Below are 26,352 nucleotides of genomic sequence, written 5' to 3'. Positions count from 1 at the left end.
ACTCGTGATTTAGTGCTGTCTGGAAGCACCCTGGGTAGACTGCCATATAATCCAGATCAACAATGTTCAAATATTTGAAAACATGTCACACTGAGGAGGGGGGAAAGCTTGTTTTCAGTTGCTCTTGAGCTGTGGTTCTCAACCTGTGGGTCCCCAGATATTTTGGCCTTCAATTCCCAGAAATCCTAACAGCTGGTAAACTGGCTGGGATTTTTGGGAGTTGTAGACCAAAACACTACTCTAGAGATTCGGGACATAGAGCAATTGGTTCATATTTCAGGAAGAGAGATTCCACATAAACATTAAGAAGAACCTCCTGATGGTTAGAGCTGTTCAGCAGTGGAATATGTTGCCTTGGAGTTGTGACAGAGTCTCCTTCTCTTGAAGTTTTTAATCAGAGGGTGGGTGGCCATCTGTTGAGAGTGCTTTGATTATATTTTTCTGCATGGGAGGGGTTGATGGACTAGATGGCCTTTGGGGTCTATTCAATTCCATGATTCTATGAGTTGCAACCCATGTGACAGAGCCAATCCAGTACAGACATTTGCTGTCTTTCACATACAAATATGACCACCCAACCTCTGGAAACTGCACGGTTGTATGTGTGCGTGTGTGTAACAGTCTAAGACAGTTTGGCAAAATCTTCTTTCACTAGAAATAGACAAGATAGTGAAGCATTGATAGCTCTTTGGATCCTTTCAAATTACAGCAATAAATAATAAAGCACTGCAATTATTTTTGCATGCTTTATGATTTAACTATAGCGAGGAACAGCACACATTTTATAATGTTTGGGTGGCAGTGTCAGTCCCATCGATGGCTCTTCATCCAATTTTTGGACTCCTGGAGGCGGCTTGAAACGGAACTCTCTCAACAGGTGGGTCACCACAAGAAATAACTCCATCCTTGCCAGGTCCTTCCCCAAACACGAGCGAGTTCCTGCAGGTTAAGTAAAAGCAGGAAATGAGTATCTCCTATTCAGCAGACAGGAAAGAATCCCAAAACTACACTATTATTTATTTATTTAGAACTTTTATATACCGGTCTTCTCACCTCCAATGAGGGACTCAGGCCGGTTTACAACAAGGGGGTTCATACACAATAGTTTTAAAACATCACATCAATAATACACTAATATAAACACATTAAAGTAGTATCATATAGTTATATAAAACTAAGTCGTTAGTTACTATTCATCCCATCCATTCGTGTGATCAAAAGCCATTGCCTCACTCATCAAATGCCAGATTCCAAAGCCAGGTTTTCACCAACTTTCTAAAGGTCAGGAGGGAAGGGGCCAGGCATGTAGCCGGGGGGGGGGGGGGGGCTTGAGGGGTTCGCGAAAAGGCCTTACGGGTGCATTATTTAAACTGTTATGTTTATTCATATCATGATCTGATCACCATACTCAATATATCCCATATGCATGGAGGGGGTATTGGGGTAATGATACAAAAGGTTTGCTAGGGTAGACCCTCTTTCACTGAGACTCAGCCCCACCCCCCCCCGAAACTCAGCCCCCCTCGAACCCCCCCTGAAAAAATTCAGCCCCCCCCCCGAAACAAAATCCTGGCTACAGGCCTGGAAGGGGCAGTTCTAATCTCCAATGGGAGAGAGTTCCAGAGCCAAGGGGCCACCACCGAGAAGGCCCTGTCCCTCGTCCCCACCAGACGCAATTGCAAAGATGGTGGGACCGAGAGCAGGGCACCTCTAGAAGAGGGGACTCAGAGCGGTTTCCAAGTAACATAATCAATACATACAGAGTAAACAACATAAACATAAAATTAGCAAAGCAATATAAGCATAAAAAATCACAATAGCACATATATATTTAAAATAATCCTGCCTGTTCAAGGCAATTTAAAAAGACTGTGCCAAGGCTAGTGCAATTTCTAGAGGGCCTGGGAAATTAAGTGCAATGCTATAGCAGGCAACAACAATAATAGATATAGTCTATGGCTGTTCATTTCCGGGGCCTAACAGGAGGAAGTAACCTAGATAAGTGGTAGAAAAAGATATGGCCATATTCAACAATATCTGGGGCTGAGCTAGAACTAGTCATTCTCAAAGGTTTGTTTAAACTACCAGGTTTTCAAGCTCTTACGAAAGGGGAGATGGGGCCTATTTTATTTCTCTAGGAAAGCAGGGGGGCCACCACCGAGAAGGCCCTCTCTCTCGTCCCCACCAACCGTGCTTGTGACGGTGGTGGGAGCAAGAGGAGGGCCTCCCCAGAAGATCTTAAAGTTCTCGCCGGTTCATAGAGGGAGATACGATCGCGAAGATAGGCGGGGCCCAAACCGTTTAGGGCTTTATAGGTCATCACCTGTACCTTGAATTTGAGAAGAGATGCTGCCTGAGCATTAAGGAAGTTGTATGTGCTGCTCAAGAGTGGGTTAGGTTGCCTCAGGACCCATCTACACTGCCATATAATGCAGTTTCAAATATCTGTCTCTAGCCTGTTGTTGTGTGCTTTCAAATCGATTGGACTTACAATGCTACCCTATTGTAGGGATCTATTTATTTATTTATTTTGTCGTGTCAGGAGCGACTTGAGAAACTGCAAGTCGCTTCTGGTGTGAGAGAATTGGCCATCTGCAAGGACGTTGCCCAGGGGATGCCTGGATGATTTGATGTTTTTATCATCCTTGTGGGAGGCTTCTCTCATGTCCCCACATGAGGAGCTGGAGCTGATAGAGGGAGCTCATCCGCCTCTCCCTGGATTCGAACCTGCAACCTGTCGGTCTTCAGTCCTGCCGGCACAGGGGTTTAACCCACTGCGCCACCGGGGGCTCCAGTGGGGATCTATTGGAAAGATTTGTTCAGGGAAGGGTAAATTGCTTTTGCTTCCTCCTGATGCTGAGGGACTGTGATCTGCCCAATGCCACCCAGGACTTTTACCTGCACCAAATGCCAGAAACCCATCTTTGGGAACAAAATTCCCATCCTTGTCCAAAAAATGATCAGGATTGAATTCGTCAGGAGTCTTCCAGTGATTAGGATCAAGAAGAGCCGAGCGTAGATTGGGCATAACAAACGTCCCCTGGAAGACAGAAACAATTAGCAAACAAACACATCTCTCTTAGAACTGAGGATTCAGTGGGAAAGCCAGTCATAGCACTACTATGCATTTTGCTATTGACGAGATTGTACATCATGCCTGCACAAATTAAATCTGCACTCAATAATTTGATGGTTGTGTTACATCACTCTTATAACTAGGCTTGTGTGTAAATCCGTTTAAGCCGTACTCCTTTGGCCAATTTCGGTTTCTTCAGCTTGGTCGGCTGGCCGTAACGGCAAGGGCCCAGCCATCACGATTTCCCGTCCATGATGGGATCACTTGGCAGCCAATCACAGCAAATAGCTCCTCCTCCCCTTTTTGAGAGCACACGGCGCATAAAGAGGCTGCTGCCGCATGCTCCTCCTCGCACAAAGTTTCCCGGTGAGCCCTGCTCGTTGGGCCAATTGGAATAAAAGAATATCATAGAATCATAGAATCAAAGAGTTAGAAGAGACCTCATGGGCCATCCAGTCTAACCCCCTGCCAAAAAGCAGGAATATTGCATTCAAATCACCCCTGACAGATGGCCATCCAGCCTCTGTTTAAAAGTTTCCAAAGAAGGAGCCTCCACCACACTCCGGGGCAGAGAGTTCCACTGCTGAACGGCTCTCACAATCAGGAAGTTCTTCCTCATGTTCAGATGGAATCTCCTCTCTTGTAGTTTGAAGCCATTGTTCCGCGTCCTAGTCTCCAGGGAAGTAGAAAACAAGCTTGCTCCCTCCTCCCTGTGGCTTCCTGTCACATATTTATACATGGCTATCATATCCCCTCTCAGCCTTCTCTTCTTCAGGCTAAACATGCCCAGCTCCTTAAGCCGCTCCTCATAGGGCTTGTTCTCCAGACCTTTTATCATTTTAGTCGCTCACCTCTGGACACATTCCAGCTTGTCAATATCTCTCTTGAATTGTGGTGCCCAGAATTGGACACAATATTCCAGATGTGGTCTAACCAAAACAGAATAGAGGGGTAGCATGACTTCCCTAGATCTAGACACTATGCTCCTATTGATGCAGGCCAAAATCCCATTGGCTTTTTTTGCCGCCACATCACATTCCTGGCTCATGTTTAACTTGTTGTCCACTAGGACTCCAAGATCTTTTTCACACGTACTGCTCTTGAGCCAGGCATTGTCCCCCATTCTGTATCTTTGCATTTCGTTTTTCCTGCCAAAGTGGAGTATCTTGCATTTGTCCCTGTTGAACTTCATTTTGTTAGTTTTGGCCCATCTCTCTAATCTGTCAAGATTGTTTTGAATCCTGCTCCTGTCCTCTGGAGTATTGGCTATCCCTCCCAGTTTGGTGTTGTCTGCAAACTTGATGATCCTGCCTTCTAACCCTTCATCTAGATCATGATGTGTCTTACGCAGGCTCTGTCTGCTCCCGTAACTCCATTGCTGAAACCCAAGTTTCCTTGAAGGGAAGAAAGGAAACGGTCCCAGGAATGGAAAGGGGAACTTCACAAGTTCCCCATTGCTGCCAATGGGACAGATCTAGCTGTATTTTTTTGGCTGCGGAACAAAAACGGCTATCCGGGTATTTATTTACTACATTTATATACCACCCCTCTCAGCCCATGGGCGAATCGGAGCAGTTAACAATCGGCAACAATTTGATACCAAAACAATTACAACAATTAAAGAATCATAAAATACAATTTAAATACTAGCAAACAATATAAAAATATAAAACCGTACAAAGCCTTAAAGACATTATCAAAGCGTCTCCATATCAAATCATTGTCCAGTTGCATCGTCAGTGGTTGCACGATATCATATATCAATGCCGTATTTAGGAAGCCCTGTTGAAAAAGCCAGGTTTTCACCATTCTTCAAAAAGTCAGGAGGGAAGGAGTAGATCTTATCTCTCTAGGCAGGGCGTTCCACAGTCAAGGGGCCGCTGCTGAGAATGCCCTGTGTCTCGTCCCCGCCAAATGCATCTGTGAGGAAAGCGGGACCAAGAGCACTGCCTCCCCAGAAGATCTTAATGTCCTAGAAGCCAGCATTTTGAATTGTGCCTGGTAGCAAACTGGGATACAAATTCCTTTGAACAAATAAAAAAACCCATAATAATATAAGGGTCCCTATAAGTGGGAAATGAAGACTCACAAAAACAGTTAAGGTGAACTCATTATGGGAAAATGTATTTATGGGAACGTGCTTTGCCTTCTTCTGAGGCAAAGAGTGTGTCTTTCCCAAGGTCAGCAACGGGTTTCCATGGCCAAATGGGGATTCAAATTTTGGTCTCCAAACTCATGCTTCAATGCTCACATCACTACCCTACACTGGCTCTGTTTGTGTGGCTACACCTCTCAAAATGCCATCCTGTGAACTTCCTCATTTTTGGGAACGCAGTCAAAACGACAATCCATACCTTTGGGATGGTATAACCTTTTATTTTCACATCTTTGGTAGCTTGCCTTCCAACTCCCATTAGCATGGAATATCTGTACCGCTGAATCTCATGAAGCACAGCGTTAGTGAAAGGCATCTTCCTAATATCTTCATAGCAGGTGGAAGCATCACCCAAAAGGTTCTCTATTTCCTTGACGATTTTATCTGAAGAAATAGATGGAAATGGAAGGAAGCTTCATTTTGAAAATTAGAGTTTATTAGAGTGAAAAACAATATATGATCAAGTATTTTTGAGTCTATCCATATAAATTTGTCAGTCTATCGCAGGCTGTAAATCTCTGTGACTCCCAACTGCAGCCCCTTGTTTTTCTTGCCTTTTTTTTACCTTGGACTTCTGGACGATTTGCCAAAAGGATGAATGTCCATTTCATAGTAGTAGCACTTGTTTCTGTTCCACCGATAAAGAAGTCGTGAATACTCTGAGCCAGGTTTTCTTCATCGTATGTAGAGGTAGGATCGTGCTTCGTCTTCTCCTGAAAATGTGAAAGGATAAGTATAATTGATGATGAGGATGATGATAATTGATATCCTACTTTTTCTCTCCATAAAAGAGACTCAAACCAGCTTGGGCCGGGCTTTAGCAAAGCTGGTAAATCACCAGCAGTTATAACATCTACCAACCAAAAGGCTGCCAATTCGAAGCCCTGAGTCGGCGTGAGCACCCAACTGTCAGCCCTGCTTACTGTTTTCCTAAGCAGTTCGAAAACAGCTTGAGCTGTAAGTAGAGAAATTAAGTACTGCTAAAACAAGCGGGGCAGGTATTTTACAACACCATAAAGAAAAAGATCAGAAAATGCCCAGCAACCAAAAGGAAAGAGGAAGTCCTGATGGCTCTTGTTCATAGAGGAGGGAGCAACAGCACCTCCCTGTGGCTGGATTCGAGCACAACCTCGTAGGTGCCAAAAAAGCTGGACGTCAACACAAAATACCTCCTTTCTGTTCTGTCTGTTTCTGTCCTGTCTATTCAAAATGGCACTGAATGTTTGCCGTGTATGTGTACTGTGATCCGCCCTGAGTCCCTTTGGGTAGATAGGGCAGAATATAAATACACTGTTGTTGTTGTTATTATTATTAATCATAAAGTCGCACGCCCCTCAATGTTGTATTTATATTTCTCCCTGTGTGTGAATTTCTTCAAGTTGCCTGTTGATATAGAGGTAGGTCTGATCATTCCTTCCTCTAAAACAGACATGGGCAAACTTTGGTCCTCCATGTGTTTTGGACTACAACTCCCACAATTCCTAACAGCTGATAAGCTGGCTAGGATTTCTGGGAGTCCAAGTTTGCCCATGCCTGTTCTAGAGGAAGGAATTATGATACTGTAGAGATGTGTTTATTATAAAGTGTTATTTATAATGTGTTTAAACTGTATTTATAATGTTTATTATAAAGTGTTATTTATAATGTGTTTAAAACTGTATTTGTGGTTTACATTTGTTGCCATGGCCTAGCTGTGAGGGATAGGTTGCCATGGTGACAAGACAAGGCAGCAGAGGAGGTGGGCGGAGCTAAAGGAGTAAAAGGTTTGAAAGTGGCAGTTAAGCTCCAGTCCGGTGGATGAGACCCGGAGAAGAGGAGAGCCAGTTAAGGGCTCTGGGAAATAGCAGAGTCAAGAAAGGACTCTGGGAAAAGTAGTCCAGTCCGGTGGATGAGACCCGGGGAAGAGGTTAAGGGTGTTGTGAAGCTGTGAGAATTCAGTAGTTCTTAGAATTCGTGAATATTTCTTCAGCAAGAGAGCTGAAGGTGTTACCTTGTTAGATTGCTTAGGTTAAAGAATCTAACAGAGGGGGTTTAAAGGATCGCCAGTAAGGAAAGACTGGTGATCAGTGGTTTGTTCCGAGTATAGGGCAAACAGTGTGGATATTCACAATAGGGAACTCTGAAGTAGTATAAGCACTTCACTAAAGAAGGAGTTTGTGGAATTGTAACATCAGAAGTCTGTATGTATCTCAAACCAGCCATTTTGTAACATCAAGCCTTGTGCCAAGTTCAAACTCTCAAAACTGCAACAATTACGTTCTGTTAACAATAAAACTTGTTCTCTTTGTATTTCAAACCTGCCTCCTCCATTGCTTTAATGCTTGGTGCATTCCACACTACCAAAGTCACCTCACAACACAACTAAAGATAAACAGAGACCTAAACCAGCGTCTCTAAACATATTGGTGGCAGCTTAATTGATATCTAAAAGAAGGTTCCTCACAGAATGTTAGTGGCTTTAAAGAAGATTAATACTTCCTCACATAATTTTGTTGACAAGCGGTGGGATTAACGCTTCTTTACAATACCTACCTCTGAGTAGGGTTCTCATATATGCCTGCTCTAAAACATAGCCTATGGCATTCTTATTTATGGTATCAGAGAAGGAAAATGGACAAGAGTTCCTTCTCCAACCCTGGACTTTCCACAGATATATAAATCCCATCTTCCTAGTTTCCAACAGACCTCACAACTTCAGAGAATGCCTGCCATAGATGTGGGTGAAACGTCAGGAGAGAATGCTTCTGGAACATGGCCACATCACCCAGAAAACTCACAACAACCCTGCTTCTTCCTTGTCTGAACTGCCTCTGTCTCTCCTCCTGATTAGATATAAAGCAGATATTTACTTTCTCCATTTCAAGAAGGTAGAAATCAATGAAATCCTGTGGCTCATGAGTGGACTGCTGCTCCTTATGCCTCTGTATTTCTTCACGTGCTAAGGAAACCACCATCTCCGTGGCTTGAAGTGCCTTCTTGTGAGGCCCTGGAAGGTGGTCCATGACCGATGGGAGCACTTCATACAACTGCAACAAATGGAAGTGAAAGCCTATCATTAGTCTGGAGGAGGTAAGAAAACACAGTCTGTTAACCAAAGACACACACAGGTGGTTTTGAGATAACTACCGTATTTTCTAGCATATAAGACTACTTATATCTTTGCAAAAGTCAGTGGTTGACTTATACGTGGGAGTAATCTTATGTGCAGGAGTAGCCTTATACTCAGGAGTTGTTGGGGCTCAGCCTGAGTTTGAACCTGATTCTCTGTTTGTACCTCCTGATGCTAATGAAAATATATTTACTGATGGTAATGAAAATGTACTTCCTGATGCTAATGAAAATGTACTTCTTGATGTCAATGATCCTGAAATTAGTGACAATGCTCCTGAAATTAGTGAGGAAGAAGCTTCTGCAGATTTGGAAAATGAAAGTGGCAGTGTTCATGAGAATGTTTCGGAGGGAAGCAATGACCTTTCACTCCCTTCTGCACCTGGGATCCCTAATGAGAATAGAAGGGGGCAGATCTGGCAAGACAGGAGTGAATCACTCAGCTTGCGAAGGTCGTCGAGATTAAAAGAAAAACAAACAAGGGCTTCAAAGCAGGGAGGCGCATCACGGAACCAATTCTTCGGCTTTAAGGGCCTTTCGCCGGGCTGATTTTCTCAGTTCAGGCATCGTTTTAGATTGATGAGTACCTTGGCAATTCTCCCGGTTTCCTTGGCCATCGTCTTGAGAAATTTCTAGGACACCAAGTATGGTTAGTGGATTGCTAACAGGTTCCAGTATTTTACAGTGTGGTTTTGGATTTTGATCTTGTTCATGGACATTCATGTTTGCTGATTTTGCTGTGGCTTTTGACTGCATTTTTCCTTTATTTTGTAACCATTTTTCTTCAATAAAAAAGGATTGTTTTTCACAGTCAAGTGTGGTGGATGGTTATCTTAGGGCCTCGTTTCCTGCTCTGGGTTGCAAGAGGAGTCGTCTTATACGCGGGAGAAGTCCTATACACTGGGAGTTATCTTATAGAGCGGGTGCTGAAACTTCCAATCCGGATTGGAGTATCTGTGGTTGCTGCATATGATGGGGAGAGCTCAAAAATGGCGGTGGCCATGTCCCTGCCATATGCAGTGACTGTATGAAAGCTTTGTGCTGGCACGGTTGTGCCAGGAACTTCAACTTCCTTTTTCTTTCTTTGCTTCTTTGCATGAATTCCTTTAGGGCATGCATTTTGCAATTTGGCAGCTTCCTCCAGGTTGCAATCATAGGGCCAACGACCCATCAATCATCGTTAAATTCTTTAGTTCCACCCCTTTTTCCAGGTTTGGAGAGGAAAGGGGGATCTCTAGTTCAGTTTGTACAGTGAAGCCTTTCATACAGAACGTGTGAATTTCTCCCACCTGTAGAAACCTTTGTTTCTCACAGCTTTTGCTGGGGAAATTACAGCCCCACAGCCTTTGCTGAGGAATACAGTCTCACAGCTCTTGCCAGGTGAATGTAGTTCCACAGCTCTACAGCCAGCCTTCACTGGAAAATAGGGAAAAACAGCCAGCCTTGCTGGAAAAGACTTCCTTCGTCTTGCAAAATCTACACAGAGACTTTGCCTGGTAAGGACCACTCGGGCGAGCTGCAGCGCTTTGAAGCCAGGAGTAGGGGCCCCATGCCAGCAAAGCCTAAAACAGATTGGATTTCCCTTATAGAAGAAAGAAACAGTTCATGAAGCAAGTTGCCTCTCCCTTGTGGGCAACTTAGGAAAGCCACCAGTTTTCCAGAGTTTTGAAGTATTTGATTGATTTGTTGAAGATTTAAGCAACAATAAAGAGCTTTGTTAAACTTTCTAAGCCTCTAAAAACTTTGTATAAGGAAATTCATATGGCCTCTCAGCTGAGGCACCCCGGCATCCCATTGGGCATTTAGAGAGGATATCCTTTCCTATGGTCCAGCTCTCACATCCGTAGCTGACTATGGGGAATACCATTGCTTTGACTATGCGGATCTTCATCGCCAGTGTGATTTCTGTACTCTTCACTATTTTATCAAGATTGGTCATTGCTCTCCTCCCAAGAAGTAAGCGTCTCCTGATTTCCTGGCTGCAGTCTGCGTCTGCAGACATCTTTGCACCTAAATACAAAGTCTGTCACGGCCTCCACGTTTTCTCCCTCTATTTCCCAGTTGTCAATCATTCTTGTTGCCATAATCTTGATTTTTTTGATGTTTAACTGCAACCCAGCTTTTGCGCTTTCTTCTTTCACCTTGATTAGAAGGCTCCTCGGCTCCTCCTCGCTTTCGGCCATCAAAGTGGTGTCATCTGCATATCTAAGGTTGTTAATGTTTCTTCCAGCAATTTTCACCCCAGCCTTGCATTTGTCAAGCCATGCACATCGCATGATGTGTTCTGCATACAGGTTGAATAAGTTAGGTGAGAGTATACAACCCTGCCGTATGCCTTTCCCAATCTTGAACCAGTCTGTTGTTCCATGGTAGTTCTTACTGTTGCTACTTGGTCCTTATATAGATTCCTCAGTAGAAAGACAAGGTGATTTGGTATGCCACCATACTCCTGGTAAAATACCAGAATTTTCAAGTGTATATGCTCTCCATCCCACCCCGTCTATATCTTGACATTCTCACGTTGCGTGTCTGTATCTGGTATAGACAGAGAGCACCTGGCTCTTTGCCTGTGATGCTGCCCTGGGACCATAGCAGGAACAGTGAAAGATCAAAGAAAGATCCAGAAATTCAAAATGTATAGTTAACCCATTCAACAGCAGAATATGTACTGACTCTGGTGGATTTCTCCCTCTTCATTTCTTATATTCTTTCTTTAAGAAACATTCTCTTATTGGATCACTGGACTCTGGTGTGGTGCCACCACTGAGAAGGCCCTGTCTCTCGTCCCCGCTAGATGTGCCTGTGAGGTGGGCAGGATCAAGAACAGGGCCTCCCCAGACAATCTTAAATGTCTAGAAGGTTCATAGGAGGAGATGTGTTCGGACAGATAAGCTGGGCTGCAACCGTTTAGGGCTTTATAGGCTAACGCCAGCACTTCGAATCGTGTCCCGTAGCAAACTGGCAGCCAATGAAGCTGGTGCAACAGAGGAGTTGTATGCTACCTGAGCGCAGCTCCCGTTAGTTACCTGGATGCCACACGCTGGAGGCAAACCCACATAGAGCGCATTGCAGTAGTCTATGTGGGATGTAACCAGAGCGTGGACTAACAGTAATACGAGTACCCTATCCATTCCCTTTTTCCTACCACACCCTTTGGAAAAACTATTTGGAAATGACTAACACAAATAAGTTTTTTTTTTAAAAAAAAGAATATATAACACAAAATCTTGTTTATTTGTTCTATGATCACTATTTCATTAAGATTTTTTGAATAACAATTATGCTACAAAAGAAAGAATGAAATAGTCAAATATTAACTTCCTTAATTTAGGCTTTGGGGATTTGCCTCTGTGGAATTTATTGCAATGTAAAGGTTTTCTGAATGTTTCTGAGGACTTTGTATCTTTGGAAGTTCTATTTGAATTAATGGAAGAGGAGGGAAAACAATCTTGACTTACTATATGAAAGGGAGTTCCTCCAACTTTGAAGATATACTCAATGGCATCAATCAGTTCCCTGAAGCGTCCATCTTCAAGGGGAAACCGGTGTCCAAAAGTCAGGGCACATATCACATTGCACACCAAATTGGTGGTGGCCAATGCTGGATCAAACGGCTCACCTACAAATGAAGTTCTGTTAATATCAGTTCAATTGCCTTAGGATTCTGAATTAGATTTCCTTTTGGAGAAAAGAACAATTGGAATCTCTACTTGTTCTCATATTAGAAATCAACAAGGATGTAACAAATTCCACAACAGAGAGAAGTACAGACCACACAAAGATCTCTGCAGGCTGACACACCTCCTCCCAGTGTCATTTCCTAATATGACATACCTTTCTTGCGTGAAAAAACCTCTATAAGCTGCTGGACTTCTGCTTCTATTTGTGCCTCCACACTTTTTTTCCCAACTCCTAACTTCCGCATCGTAGCTTGGCCAATACGTCTCTGCTGCTTCCAGATAAGACCGTTTGAAAATCCAATACCTAAGGACATTAGGAATCAATATTCAATTATTACTCAGAAAATACAAGTGATATTTGGCTAACTTGCTATATTAAGAATTCAAGCTTTACTACAGACCATGCCAGTTGTGCTGGTATGGCTGTACCAGGAGCTCCACCTTCATCTTCTTTCTATTAAGTGTTTGCATGCATTCCAAGGTTTCAGGGATTCTGCAAAAAGGTGGCTTCCCTTGGTTTGCAGTCATAGGGCTAGCCGCCTGTCTATCATTGTTAAGTTTGGTTCCGCCCCTTTTTCAGGGCTATGGGAGGGAAAGGGAGCCATTTTTAATTCAGTCTTACAGAAGGAAACTAAGCTAGAGGACGTGGGCCAGCTTCACCTGCAGAAAAGTTACATTTCTTAAGAAATCCAGGGAAACAGAAATTCCGGGGGAACAGTCCCAAAGCTCTGGCTGGGAACTTACAGCCTCTCAGCCTTACAGCATCTGAGGGAAACAGCCCTAAAGTTTCTGAAGAAATGCAGGGGGAAAACAGCTTTACAGACCCAAAGAACTCCAGCTGGAGAATCTACAAGCCTTGACTGGTAGGTCTACTTAGTGCCCAAGAAGCGGTTTGGATCCGGTAGTAGAACCCACATCAGCAAAGCTTAGATAGTAGACAGCCTGGGAGAGGTTAAAAAAGGGTTTTCCTTTTAAAGAGAAAGAGCAGTTGACGAATCGAGTTGCCTGTCCCTTGTGGAGAAGATTAAGAAAGCCACCAGTCAATTCAAAGCCTTGAAGCATTTGTTTGACTCATTGAAGATTTGAGAAGTATCTGTTTAATTTGTTCAATAATAAAGGACTTTGTTAAACCTTTCAAGCCATTTAAAGTCTTTTGTACAGGAAAATCCTTGAGGGCCTCTCTTTCGGGGCGCCCTGGCTTCCCGCTGGGCACAAAGTGCACGTCCTATTCAAAAGACAATTATTACAGGCCCAGTGCATGACAGAATACAAGTGCATCCAGATATTGTACATAATTCCGAAACCTAAAACATATACATTGAGTCTTCTCTGTAAAGAATTCTGAAATCTCAAAATCTCCAAAAGCCTCTGGGGATCTGAGAAGCAATAGAGTAGGAATATCACAGCCTTGAAAGCAAGAGCTGGTGGCTGTTGGATATGACTGCTGGATATATGCATCAGCACATTTTGGGGGACTGAGCAAGGAAAAAATGTTCCTGGGTTCGGTTAATCTGCAATGGGTAAATACTGTGGCCACTGTCCCAGTCTCAAACCAGTTCCTGGATGTGTTCTTAGATGAAGGGTTAGAAGGCATGATCATCAAATTTGCAGATGACAGGAGCAGAATTCAAAATGATCTTGACAGATTAGAGAGATGGACCAAAACTAACAAAATGAAGTTCAACAGTGACAAATGCAATATCCAGTCCAACCCCCTGCCAAGAAGCAGGAACATCGCATTCAAATCACCCCTGACAGATGGCCATCCAGCCTCTGTTTAAAAGCTTCCAAAGAAGGAGCTTCCACCACACTCTGGGACAGAGAGTTCCACTGCTGAACGGGTCTCACAGTCAGGAAGTTCTTCCTCATGTTCAGATGGAATCTCCTCTCTTGTACTTTGAAGCCATTGTTCCGTGTCCTAGTCTCCAGGGAAGCAGAAAACAAGCTTGCTCCCTCCTCCCTGTGGCTTCCTCTCACATATTTATACATGGCTATCATATCCCCTCTCAGCCTTCTCTTCTTCAGGCTAAACATGCCCAGCTCCTTAAGCCGCTCCTCATAGGGACTGCAATCTTGGGACTGCAGTGGAAAGACATTATTGCACAAGGAAGAATGATGGAAAAACTATGATATTGATTCTCCATTCCACAAACCCACACATCATCATTGCAAATAAATGACTGAATCATTATTCAAACATAATGACTATGGAAGAGACATGATGTCATGTGCTAAGTTCCATTGAAAGGCACTTTTCTCCTCTCATAATTGAACTTTATCACCTGTGTAATATAGTTCATAGTCTATCATGAAAACCAGACAGTACACCATGCTGACTCGCAGCAAACACAACAGACTTGCTGTTTCCAGAAGTCTTTTTTTTTATATACAAAGAAGCATTCCATGAATGTGTTCTCTTATTGTTTCTCTGAGGAGAAGCCTGGTACAACTCTTTGTAACTTACCCATTTCTCTTGATAGAGTTTTAATAAATGGGCTCTGTAACCGATCTGAAAATTCTTCCATGGTGAGTCCTTCTTTCACAGCTTCGACTCCATTCATGAATACCATAGGTATATGTCCTGCCCACAAAGTATAAATGTCTCCGTATTGATCTGCCATCTGCCATTTGGTTCAAAGTGGAATAAGAGAGGTAACAATCAGATGACACAGATTATTGCACACTAATCAATCAATTCTAGCCATCCTCAGATCCTCACCGCTGGCCATTAGAAACTCCCCTCTCTGACCATTTCCCTGTAGATTTCACCTGTCCACTTCCTTTATCATAAATACTTTATCATTCTCTTGGAATAGTCTCCCTCAAACTTATTCTTATATATTCCCAACTATGATTACCAGTTTAGGTTTGTCTCAGACTCTGAGGTTTCTGGGCAAAATCTGAAATTTAGGATAGGACCTAAAATTAGGTCATAAAATTAAGAGTTTTATTATTTATTTATTTCGGTTGCTTCTACCCCGCCCTTCTCACCACGGAGAGGACTCAGGGCAGCTTACAAAAGCAAGGCACAATTCGATGCCAGCATCACATAACAGCAATAAAACAAATAACATCAGTTAACAGAAACAGCAATTCTAGCAATAACATCAATTAACAGAGACAATAATTATTGTAAGGCAAAAACAACCATAAAACCAGTAAAAGCAATAAAACCAATACAAACCATTCTTCTCATTGACGGTCAGCGTTTCGCAATCTCATAGTTCAAATTCCAGTCCACAATTGTCAGTTCCTTTCAGTCCTATCCATCTGGTTGTCCATATCTAATTGTCAGATTGCCCAAAGGCCTGGTCCCACAACCACGTCTTTACCTTCCTCCTGAAGGAGAGGAGGGATGTTGATGCCCTAATTTCCCCCAGGAGTGAGTTCCACAGGTGAGAGGCCACCACTGAGAAGGTCCTGCTCCTCATCCCCACCAGCCTCACTTGTGATAGAGGTGGGGTCAAGAGCAAGGCATCCCCAGATGATCTCAGATTCCGGGGTGGGATGTAGAGGGAGATGCATTCGGACAGATACACTGGACCGGAACCGTAAAGGGTTTTGTAGGTCAAAACCAGCACATTGAATTGTGCTCGGAACTGAACTGGCAGCCAGTGGAGCTGACACAACAGGGGGGGTGGTATGCTTCCTATATGTCGCTCCGGTGAGTAATCTGGCCGCTCGCTGGACCAGTTGAAGTTTCCGAACAGTCTTCAAGGGCAACCCCACGTAGAGTGCATTGCAGTAGTCTATTCGGGATGTAACAAGAGCGTGGACCACTGTGGCCAGATCAGACTTCCCAAGGTACGGGCGCAACTGGTGCACAAGTTTTAGTTGTGCAAAAGCTCTCCCAGTCACCGCTGAAACCTGGGGTTCCAGGCTCAGCGATGAGTCCAGGATCACTCCCAAGCTGCGAACCTGAGTCTTCAGGGGGAGTGTAACCACGTCCAGCACAGGCTGCAACCCTATGCCCTGTTCGGCCTTGCGACTGACCAGTAGGACCTCTGTCTTGTCTGGATTCAGTTTCAATTTGTTAGCTCTCATCCAGTCCGACACAGCAGCTAGACACCGATTCAAGGTCTGGACAGCCTCTTTGGTGACAGGTGAGAAGGAGTGGCAGATCCGGACATCATCTGCGTAGAGATAACACCTCAGTCCGAAACTCCGAATGATCTCCCCCAGCGGCTTCATGTAGATGTTAAACAACATTGGGGACAGAATTGAACCCTGAGGGACTCCACACAACAACGGCTGTGGGGCCGAACAGGTGTCACCCAGTAACACCTTCTGGGACCGTCCCTCAAGAAAGGACTGGATCCACTGCAAAGCAGTACCCCCAAGTCCCATATCTATGAGGCGGCCCAGAAGGATACCGTGATTGACAGTATCGAAGGCTGCTGAGAGGTCCAGCAGAACTAACAGGGAGACACTCTCCCTGTCCAGCTCCCGGCGAAGATCATCTACCAAGGCGACCAAGGCTGTTTCCGTTCCATGTCCCGGTCTAAAGCCAGACACATCGCTGAAGGCCCTGTTAAACATGAGATAGGACTGCAGAATAAGGAACGGCAAATACAGAAAGCGATGAATAATCAAATCCATGAATGCTTCATACATAAATGTGGAGGGCCAACATTAGTAATGATCCCTTTGTTTTAATTATGTATTCTCCTGGTACCATAACAATTTATTTTTGTCAGTTTTTACCTTGGTTAAAATGCTTCTTGTGCCAAGAGCTATGCAGGCATTGTACGGCAATAAAGATCAAAAATATAATGCTTACATTATCAACAGAATATTCAACCATGTATCCTTATGGCCCATTGAGGTACCGTGGGCTTTTTGAAAAAACATCTAGAGACTTGAGCTTCCCCAAAACAGATCATCATCATCATCATCATCATCATCATCATCATCATCATCCCGCCTGAGCTCTGTGAGTGCAGCATTTTTCTGAATGAAGCAAAGAGTGTTTAAGGACCAGGACATCCGTAGGGATACCAAGGTGCTTGTTTATAAAGCTATTATCCTCCCAACCCTGTTATACGTCTGCAAGGTGTGGACAGTCTAGAGACGTCACATGCAATTCCTAGAAGGATTCCATCAGTGCTGCCTCCAAAAAATCCTGCAAATGTCTCGGGAAGACAAGCAGACAAATGGCAGCATGCTGGAAGAAGCAAAGACCATCAGCATTGAAGCAATGGTCCTCTGCCATCAACTCCGCTGGACTGACCATGTTGTCCAGATGCCCGACTACAGTCTCCCAAAGCAGTTGCTCTACTCTGAACTCAAGAATGGAAAACGGAACGTTGGTGGACAGGAAAAGAGATTTAAAGATGGGCTCAAAGCCAACCTTAAAAACTCTGGCATAGACACTGAGAACTGGGAAGCCTTGGCCTTTGAGTGCTCCAGCTGGAGGTCAGGTGTGACCAGCAGTGCTGCAGAATTTGAAGAGGCACGAATGGAAGGCGAAAGAGAGAAACGTGCCAAGAGGAAGGCGCATCAAGCCAACCGGGACTGGGACCGCCTTCCACTGGAAACCGATGCCCTCACTGCGGGAGAAGATGCAGACCAAGAATAGGGCTCCACAGTCACTTACGGACCCACCGCCAGGATACTACAGTTGGAGGACCATCATCCTCGGACTACGAGGGATCGCATAAGTAAGAAAAGTAATAATAATAATCTTTATTTATACCCCGCCACTATTTAAACAGGGGCTGGATAGCCATCTGTCAGGGGTGATTTGAATGCAATATTCCTGCTTCTTGGCAGGGGGTTGGACTGGATGGCCCATGAGGTCTCTTCCAACTCTTTGATTCTATGATTCTATGATCTCCCCAAACGGGACTTGGAGCGGCTTACATGAGGCCAAGCCCAGTGATACGTTACAGCAACATAAAATATAAACAACAAAATAACATCACAATAAAATGAATCAACCAATCAAGTAAAATAAACAGTACAAAATAACATATTGGAAAATAAAACACAGTGGGCAGGCCAAATGCATGACATAAAATGATAAAACTCTGGATGAGACAGCAATGAAAAGGTGTATTTGTGGGGGAGGAGCTCGTAGGGGACTGAATAGTGGAATTAGACTTTCAAGGTAGGGGAAAGTGTCATATGAGGGAAACAGTGTGGATGAAACAACAGGACTGGAATATATGGTCACTCTCCAAAGTTACATTAGAAGGAGGGGGGAAATAAGGACAAGAACGTTTAGCACCTTGAGTCTTGAGAAGAACATCTAGAACATCCACAATACCTGAAATTAGTACCAGTTTTTTTCCAGCAACATGCCTAAATGCTGTTCTCCTTTCTTCCTGTTCATTCGTTCAGTCGTTTCCGATTCTTTGTGACCTCGTGGACCAGCTCATGCTAGAGCTTCCTGTCGGCCGTCACCACCCCCAGCTCCTTCAAGGTCAAGCCAGTCACTTCAAGGACGCCATCCATCCATCTTGCCCTTGGTCGGCACCTCTTCCTTTTTCCTTCTATATTTCCCAGCATAATTGTCTTCTCCAAGCTTTCCTTTTTTCTCCTGATGTGGCCAAAGTACTTCATCTTGGACTCTCATATCCTTCATATCTCATACCGGTCATTATTTCCTGAAGTATGGACTGGTTGGATCTTCTGATGGTCCAAGGCACTCTCAGAACTTTCCTCTAACACCACAGTTCAAAAGCATCATTGCTCTCCTCCCAAAAAGTAAGCATCTCCTGATTTCCTGGCTGCAGTTTGCGTCTGCAGTCATATTTGCACCTAGAAATACAAAGTCTGTCACTGCCTCCACATTTTCTCCCTCTATTTCCCAGTTGTCAATAATTCTTGTTGCCATAATCTTGGGTTTTTTGATGTTTAGCTGCAACCCAGCTTTTGCGCTTTCTTCTTTCACCTTGATTGGAAGGCTCCTTAGCTCCTCCTCTCTTTCGGCCATCAGAGTGGTATCATCTGCATATCTAAGATTGTTAATGTTTCTTCCAGCAATTTTCACCCCAGCTTTGCATTCATCCAGCCCCGCACATCGCATGATGTGTTCTGCTTACAAGTTGAATAGGTTCTTCCTACTTGCATTCAATGTAGCTAAAACCAATGGATAATATTCCTTTTTTAACAAAAATGTTATATCTTATTATGGGGTAAAAGAACCTCCAACCTCTAAGCATAATAGTGTGTCATACAATCATAGAATCAAAGAGTTGGAAGAGACCTCATGGGCCATCCAGTCCAACCCCCTGCCAAGAAGCAGGAATATTGCATTCAAATCACCCCTGACAGATGGCCATCCAGCCTCTGTTTAAAAGCTTCCAAAGAAGGAGCCTTCACCACACTCCAGGGCAGAGAGTTCCACTGCTGAACAGCTCTCACAGTCAGGAAGTTCTTCCTCATGTTCAGATGGAATCTCCTCTCTTGTAGTTTGAAGCCATTGTTTCGCGTCCTAGTCTCCAGGGAAGTAGAAAACAAGCTTGTTCCCTCCTCCCTGTGGCTTCTTCTCACATATTTATACATGGCTATCATATCTCCTCTCATCCTTCTCTTCTTCAGGCTAAACATGCCCAGCTCCTTAAGCCGCTCTTCATAGGGCTTGTTCTCCAGACCCTTGATCATTTGAGTCACCCTCCTCTGGACACATTCCAGCTTGTCAATATCTCTCTTCAATTGTGGTGCCCAGAATTGGACACAATATTCCAGGTGTGGTCTAACCAAAGCAGAACAGAGGGGTAGCATGATAGTGTGTCAATAAGTCATCAAAGCTGCTCTGCGGTTTATTCTGAAATTCAAATAAACTAATCAGGGTGTTGTAAATATTTCATAGATGTGGTCACTCATCTAACTTCTAACGTTGAAGAAACTATCCAAGAACATGACTGAACCCTATCCTAAATAAACAGCATATAGGAGAGCTCTTCTGAAGTTCAGACTAAACCCTGGGTTGGATTCAAAGTCCCAGTGAGCAGATTCCATGCTGAACATCCACTTGAGCCACTAGATGCCACTGAATCCAGGACTGAGAGGCAGCTATCATTCTCTGATGGATGCAAATGTTGAAGTTAGCAACATATGTGAGAAATGTGGGTTAGAGTCAAATTTTGGGTACATTTAATAAACTGTAACCTTACATTTAATGTCTGTTTGATTAATTATTTTTGTCTTATAGATTGGTACCTCTGCAAACACTACTTAAGGGCTATTGGGATGACAGACAGAGGGTGCTTTTGGTGGCTGCAGTTATTTTAGGATGGGTAGGATAGATTAATGAAGTACTCCACAGAAGCCACAAAGACATCTAAAAGGTCCCAACATGTGTTGCTAAAGAGGAGGGACAAGGGATTGACCCTTATAGTTGGTGACAGTGGCGGGATTAGTGGAAATCCTCCCACCAAAAACCCAAGGGCCATATAGTCTGATGGAAGGAGCCACCTCTAAAATACCCCAACAGTTGGACATTCAACTTCAGATTAGAAAGGTTCAGCAAACATCTCACATTCTGACTCCATCCAACCTGCAAGAGGCTTGCTGGGGATAATTTCTGGCCCTTTCACCCTTGTGCAGGTACAACTGTACCAGGAGCTCCAATTTTGTTTGCTTTGCATTGAATGTTTGTTATAGTGCTAAATTTCAGGGACTCTGCAGATAGGTGGCTTCTTTTGGCTGCATTCATAGGGCAAGCCACCTGTCAATTATAGTTAGGTTCCCTGGTCCCGCCCCCTTTTTGAGTTTTAGAGGGAATAGGAGCCATTTTGAGTTCAGTCCACACAGAGAAGCTTTTCATGCAGGACATAATACCAAGAGCTCCTGTAGAAAGCTTCGTCTTCTACAGCTTGGCCGGGGAGAAAGGTCCCATAGCTTGGCCGAGGATCATACAGCCTTACAGCTCCTTTGCTGAGAGACTCCAGCCAGCCATCACCGAAACCTGAACTCCTTTTCCCCTGGAGGTCTGCAAAGCTCTGCTTGGTAAGGGTCACTCGCGGAAGCCAGAAGCAGTTGGTACCGGGTGCAGGGGCTCCACGCCAACAGAGGCAAAGACAGACTGCCCAGATTAGAAGTTAAGGATTTCCCCATTAGTTAATGTACAGTTTGTGAAGATAGTGCCTGTTCCCTGTGGACAAGATTGAGAGAGAGCCAATAGACTATTAAGAAAGCCTTAAAGTACCAGTTTGTTTTCAATAATAAAGAACTTTGTTGCACTTTTAAGCAATCTAAAGACTCTGTTTTAAGGAAATCCAAAGGCCTTTAATCTGAGGCAGCCCCGGCATCCTGTTGGGCACACAGAATTTAAGTCCTGTCTACAGTTTTATGCACAGGCCCAGCGTGCAACAGCACAACCCTCCTTGATTGTCTTGACAAGAAGCCAATATTTGCTTGTGGTATATTTGAATATGGAACATATCATTCCTCGGATTTCACCAGAATGGACTCCTAGACAACACATCCAAGACAAGTCCAATTTTAATCTAAAATTTTAATACAAAAATGACTTAAATAAATGAATCACTATTTTGAATTCATTAATTTAGTTTGCATGAGCACTTATATACATTGCTGAGTCACAAATGGACTGGACTCATTGAATCAATTGCTGAGCAGTGGTTAACACATATGTAAATTCATTATTTTCAGTGGCTCTACTAAAGTCAGGACTACAAATGGAATGTATACCAATATTAAATTACCAGCTTGATTGCTTTTAAAATCAGCTTCTGTTTATGGAATAAGAATCTGGTAATAATTGTATGCGCTCATCGTTAGTTTATGATTTGATTTACTAACGAATGTATTTTGTTAACGGCTTGCAATTCTCAACCTGCAATTACACAGGTACCTATGCAGGAGACACCATGCTGATTGATTCCTATTACAGGCCAAGAGTTCTGCTCATCTTCAGTTTCGTCTTCTCTCCTTCCCATGCCACTGTTCAAACTGCACTCTGTCCATATTCCCCAAATTTCTATCGGCTGAACCTTTCTCTTGAATACTGTCAATCTTCTATCAATGGACAGGGAAAGGTGAGATGGAATAAAGGGCTCAAGCAGCATTGCTGAGACTATCTGATTTATTTTCCTAAAAGTTTTCATGTGCTGTCACACTCAGACCCTATAAAAATAAAACTAAGACGTGCTTCTCTCTTTGTCTGGGCGGACCGCGGGGGTCTTTCTTTAGAAGCTTGAGATTCCAGCAACTGAGGCTACTACAGGCTTTGAACATCAAAACAGAATATTTATTTCTCAAAGTCCTTGCAGACTTGGCACAGCTTGTTAAAGTTACAAACAAAAGAGTCAATTGGTGAAACCACAGAGATGTTCTTTCTTTCCTTTTTCCTCTAGTCTCTGAGCTGCCTTCATCCAAATGGTAGAAAAAAATCCTGAGATCTTTTTACCCCAACCCTGAGCCACTATCTTTTAGAAAGAGTAGGCCTTCCCCTATTCCAGCCCAAGGTTAGTTTTGGAGAGGAAGCAAATAGTGCTCAATAACTATTTCTCAATAACTCAATATCTATCTATAACTCAATTGCTCAATTACTCAGTTGCTATTCTATCTATCTATCTATCTCATTTAGCTTCTTTATCTATATAACTCAATAACTATGTCTCAATCGTTCTTACAATGGTTTTTTCAGAGTTACCTACCTGACCAACAGCACATCTGAATCTTTCTTTCTCTACTGAAGGAGGCAGGGGAGATTCCAAAATGGAGATCTCAACCCTAGGAAAAAGGGCGGTCTCTAAACCCAAAGAGATACTTTTCTAAACCAATAACTGCAGAAGGCCTGCACTCTGGCTTTCCAGACTCTGATATTGTTTAACTTCCAGGGTGCTGCTGGGTCTGTGGCAACTCTGGGGAACACTATCCCATGCAACTAAATGTAATGCAACTAAAAAGAACACTATCCCATGCAACTAAATGTAATGCAAACTATGCTCCTGGATGACGGAACATTTCATTATCCATCCACTTTCCCCATTAGTGCATTGAAGCTCATGAAAGACCTCACTAAAATAAACGTGTTGCTTGGTTGGATCACTCTGCCCAGGCATCCTTTCCATTTACTGCTGAAACAAAAGTACCACGATAATCTCTTTGATATCCGTTCAGCATTAATTTCCAAAAGCCTTTCATTTCATGGGATTCCTTGGCATTCCGTTTCCTCTTTGGAGGAGCTGAGGAAGAAATATCTATATCACATCCATCTGTGGACACCTGTACACATTGTAGAGACCCCCTACTCTGAAAATATCCCTTCTTTTCATCATATTGAATTCTGGATTTTCATGTGGATGGTGATTCTATGCATACAAAGTCGACTCATGAGGTGGAAAATCCTTATGAAATGGATAAAAATCCTTATGAAATGGATAATTGTGTTTACATTTATTTATTTACTGTGTTTATATTCCACCCTTCTCACCCCGATGGGGACTCATGGCAGATCACAGAAAACATACACAGCAAACATTAAATGCCTTTAAACAGACAGGACAGACGACAAATAGAGATATATGTCTGAATTTTTCCCAACTTTGGCATCCTGGAGGTTGTGCTCGATTCAAGCCACGGGGGTACTATCACTCCATCCTCTATGATGAAGAGCCCTTGATCACAGACTTCCTCCTTTCTTTGATCACCAGCATTTTCTAGTATTTCCTTTTTATGATGCCGTAAAATAACTCCCCAATTAAGTGGTCTCTAATTTCTCTACTCACAGCCCACAGCTGTTTTCGAACTGCTTAGATGGACAGTGAGCTGGGCTGAATGTCAAGTGCTCACCCTGACCTGGGCTTCGAACTACCAACCTTTCCATTGGTATAATCTATTGCTGTTGATGATTAACCAGCTGTGCTAAAGCCTGGCCTTTGAACTTTATGAAAGCCTTTGTTGGTTTTGTCAACTTTAGATAAGTAGAAAATGGTATTATATTAAAACATGTGCGCCAGCTGCACCCATACCATGGGAAGTGTGATCTGGCCACAGTGGTCCACGCTTTTGTTACATCCTGAATAGATTACTGCAACGCACTCTACATGGGGTTGCCTTTGAAGACTGTTCGGAAACTTCAATTAGTCCAACAGGCGGTGGCTAGATTACTCACCAGAGCATCATACAGGGAGCATACCACCCCCCTGTTATGTCAGCTCCACTGGCTGCCGATCCAGTTCCGAGCACAATTCAAAGTGCTGGTTTTGACCTACAAAACCCTATACGGCTCTGGCCCAGCGTACCTCTCCGAATGGATCTCCTTCTACGTCCCACCTCGGAGTTTAAGATCCTCTGGGGAGGCCCTGCTCTCAGCCCCACCTTTATCACAAGTGAGACTGGTGGGGACGAGGGACAGGGCCTTCTCGGTGGTGGCCCCTCGCCTGTGGAATTCGCTCCCCGGGAAATTAGGTCATCAACATCCCTCCTCTCTTTCAGAAGGAAGTTAAAAACCTGGATATGGACCAGGCCTTTGGGTAAGCTGGCAGATGGATAAAAGACAATGACGACCAGAGTAGGAAAGGACTATGACAATGCTGGATGGATTATGGATTTATGAATTGGTGAACGTTGACCACAAGACGATTTTATTGCTGCTATTGTATTAATTTGATTGTTTTAACTAGTTATAATTGTTGTTGTTATATTATATTTGGTATATTGTATTTTGTGAACTGTTGGGCATCGAATTGTGCCTTTTGTAAGCCGCCGTGAGTCCCCCCTAGGGGGTTGAGAAGGGCGGGGTAGAAGCACTCGAAATAAATAAATAAATATTACTGTCTAGACAAGTAACAAATAGAGTTATTCTGTATTACTATTACTGTTACTATTGTTATCCTACTAGTCTGCCAATCTGGGATACAAAGTAGCTTATGATGCAATGAAAACAATGTATATTGCTGTCATTAAAAGACCATTCAAAAGACAATGGTGTTACAACTTACCTTTAACCCACTTAAAAATATGTTTCAAACACAATGAAGGACATTGTCCAGAACACCTACTTACTTAGCACCGGGATTGTGGCGCAGCTGGCTGAGTCTCAGCTGCATTAAGACCACTCTGACCAAAAGGTCACGAGTTCGAAGCCAGCCCGGGTTGGAGTGGGTTTCCAACCAATTGTGTAGCCTGTTGTCGACCTTTGCAACCCAAAAGACAGTTGCATCTGTCAAGTAGGAAAATTAGGTACCACCTTGTGTAAGGAGACTACATTAACTAATTTATGAGGCCATAAAAAAGACTCCAGCAAAGCACTCCAGCAAAAAAGCGGAAGTACTCATCAGTGTTGCAGATGGACAATGAAAGCGACAGCTCCCTTGGCAGCCAGAAAAAGTTAAATAGCCTCTGTGTATATGTTGTATGTCAAAATTGGCATTGAATGTTTGCCATACTGTAATCCGCTCTGAGTCCCCTGCGGGGTGAGAAGGGCGGAATATAAATACTGAAAATAAATAAATAAAATACTTTACCTGTTAAGTCTTTACTTGCTGATTTTTTAAAGGTTCTGTTTTGTATAACCTTTCTGTTTTTATCGAGTTATTTTTTGGACGACAGCTGCAACACACAATGATTTTACATCCTAGGTAATTTTGAAAGCCGTCTTTCAATTTCAGTACATTACTAGTATTACCAATACAGGTGATCGAGCGTGGTCTACTCCATGAGTATTACCAATACTACAACCAAACATACTACTAATATATTTTTATACTATCAAACTTTTACCCGAGTTTTTTTTCCTGATAACTCTTTTGTTCACCTTCATCATAGAAAAATAACAATTTACAACATTCTACACACACTTTTCTGACTCAGATTCCTTATTTCTAAAGAAGTACCTTTATCAATGTCTTGTGATTGGCATTAATCCCAAACTTTACCCGCCATAGACCTCCAACGACAGGAAAGGCAAAGGGTCCAGGGGGATACAGTCGCCGTGACCACAGCTGTCTCAGATAGTACAGAAGATGAAGAATCCCCAGAAGAGCCCCTAAAATGACTGGGATCCCCACCATTCTGCTGCCTTTCCTTTGAGTATTTTCAAGCAGCGATGGGAGAGATGGAAAGAAGCTGCTTGGATCTTCTTTCCTCAGTGATGAAGCCACCTCCCTCTCTCTCTGTCTTCCTCTTTTCTAAGGACATCATTATACATGTATATATAATATATATTCCATATATTTAAAAAACACACAACTAATTTGCTGATGGCCTATCCAAGTAGCCTTGAAAATTTGCCCTATGCCAAACAATTCTTATTATCAGGAAGCTCTTCCTCATGTTCAATTTTAATTCACTACTCCATCGTCTCTGGAGCAACTGAAATCAAAGTTGTTGTTGTATGCCTTCCAGTCGTTTTCTGA

General features: G+C 43.3%; 1 protein-coding gene across 1 annotated transcript; it reads right to left on the bottom strand.

Annotated features, from left to right (window-relative positions):
* LOC132770440 (cytochrome P450 2J5-like) lies at positions 1 to 26,071 on the bottom strand. The gene is made up of 9 exons (XM_060767380.2): positions 25,831 to 26,071; positions 14,484 to 14,640; positions 12,174 to 12,323; positions 11,798 to 11,958; positions 8,081 to 8,257; positions 5,797 to 5,944; positions 5,431 to 5,615; positions 2,899 to 3,040; positions 1 to 939 (listed from the first exon to the last, which is right to left on the bottom strand). Exons 1-9 carry the CDS (start codon positions 26,005 to 26,007, stop codon positions 755 to 757), a joined length of 1,482 nt encoding a protein of 493 aa, XP_060623363.2. The 5' UTR covers positions 26,008 to 26,071; the 3' UTR covers positions 1 to 754.
* Between the last annotated feature and the right edge of the window lie 281 nt (positions 26,072 to 26,352).

Source organism: Anolis sagrei, chromosome 3 (assembly GCF_037176765.1).
Source record: "Anolis sagrei isolate rAnoSag1 chromosome 3, rAnoSag1.mat, whole genome shotgun sequence".
NCBI classification, from domain to species: domain Eukaryota; kingdom Metazoa; phylum Chordata; class Lepidosauria; order Squamata; family Dactyloidae; genus Anolis; species Anolis sagrei.
Note: the sequence above shows the minus strand (reverse complement) of the source record. Positions and strands in the feature narration are given on the sequence as shown.

Coding starts and splice junctions, on each gene's coding strand:
- LOC132770440 (XM_060767380.2), bottom strand. CDS start 26,007: ATGGTGGGGATCCCAGTCATTTTAGGGGCTCTTCTGGGGATTCTTCAT. Junction 5,945..8,080: donor ACCTTCTTGAAATGGAGAAA/GTAAATATCTGC, acceptor TCACATTTTCAG/GAGAAGACGAAGCACGATCC. Junction 3,041..5,430: donor AAGGTTATACCATCCCAAAG/GTATGGATTGTC, acceptor TCTGTCTTCCAG/GGGACGTTTGTTATGCCCAA.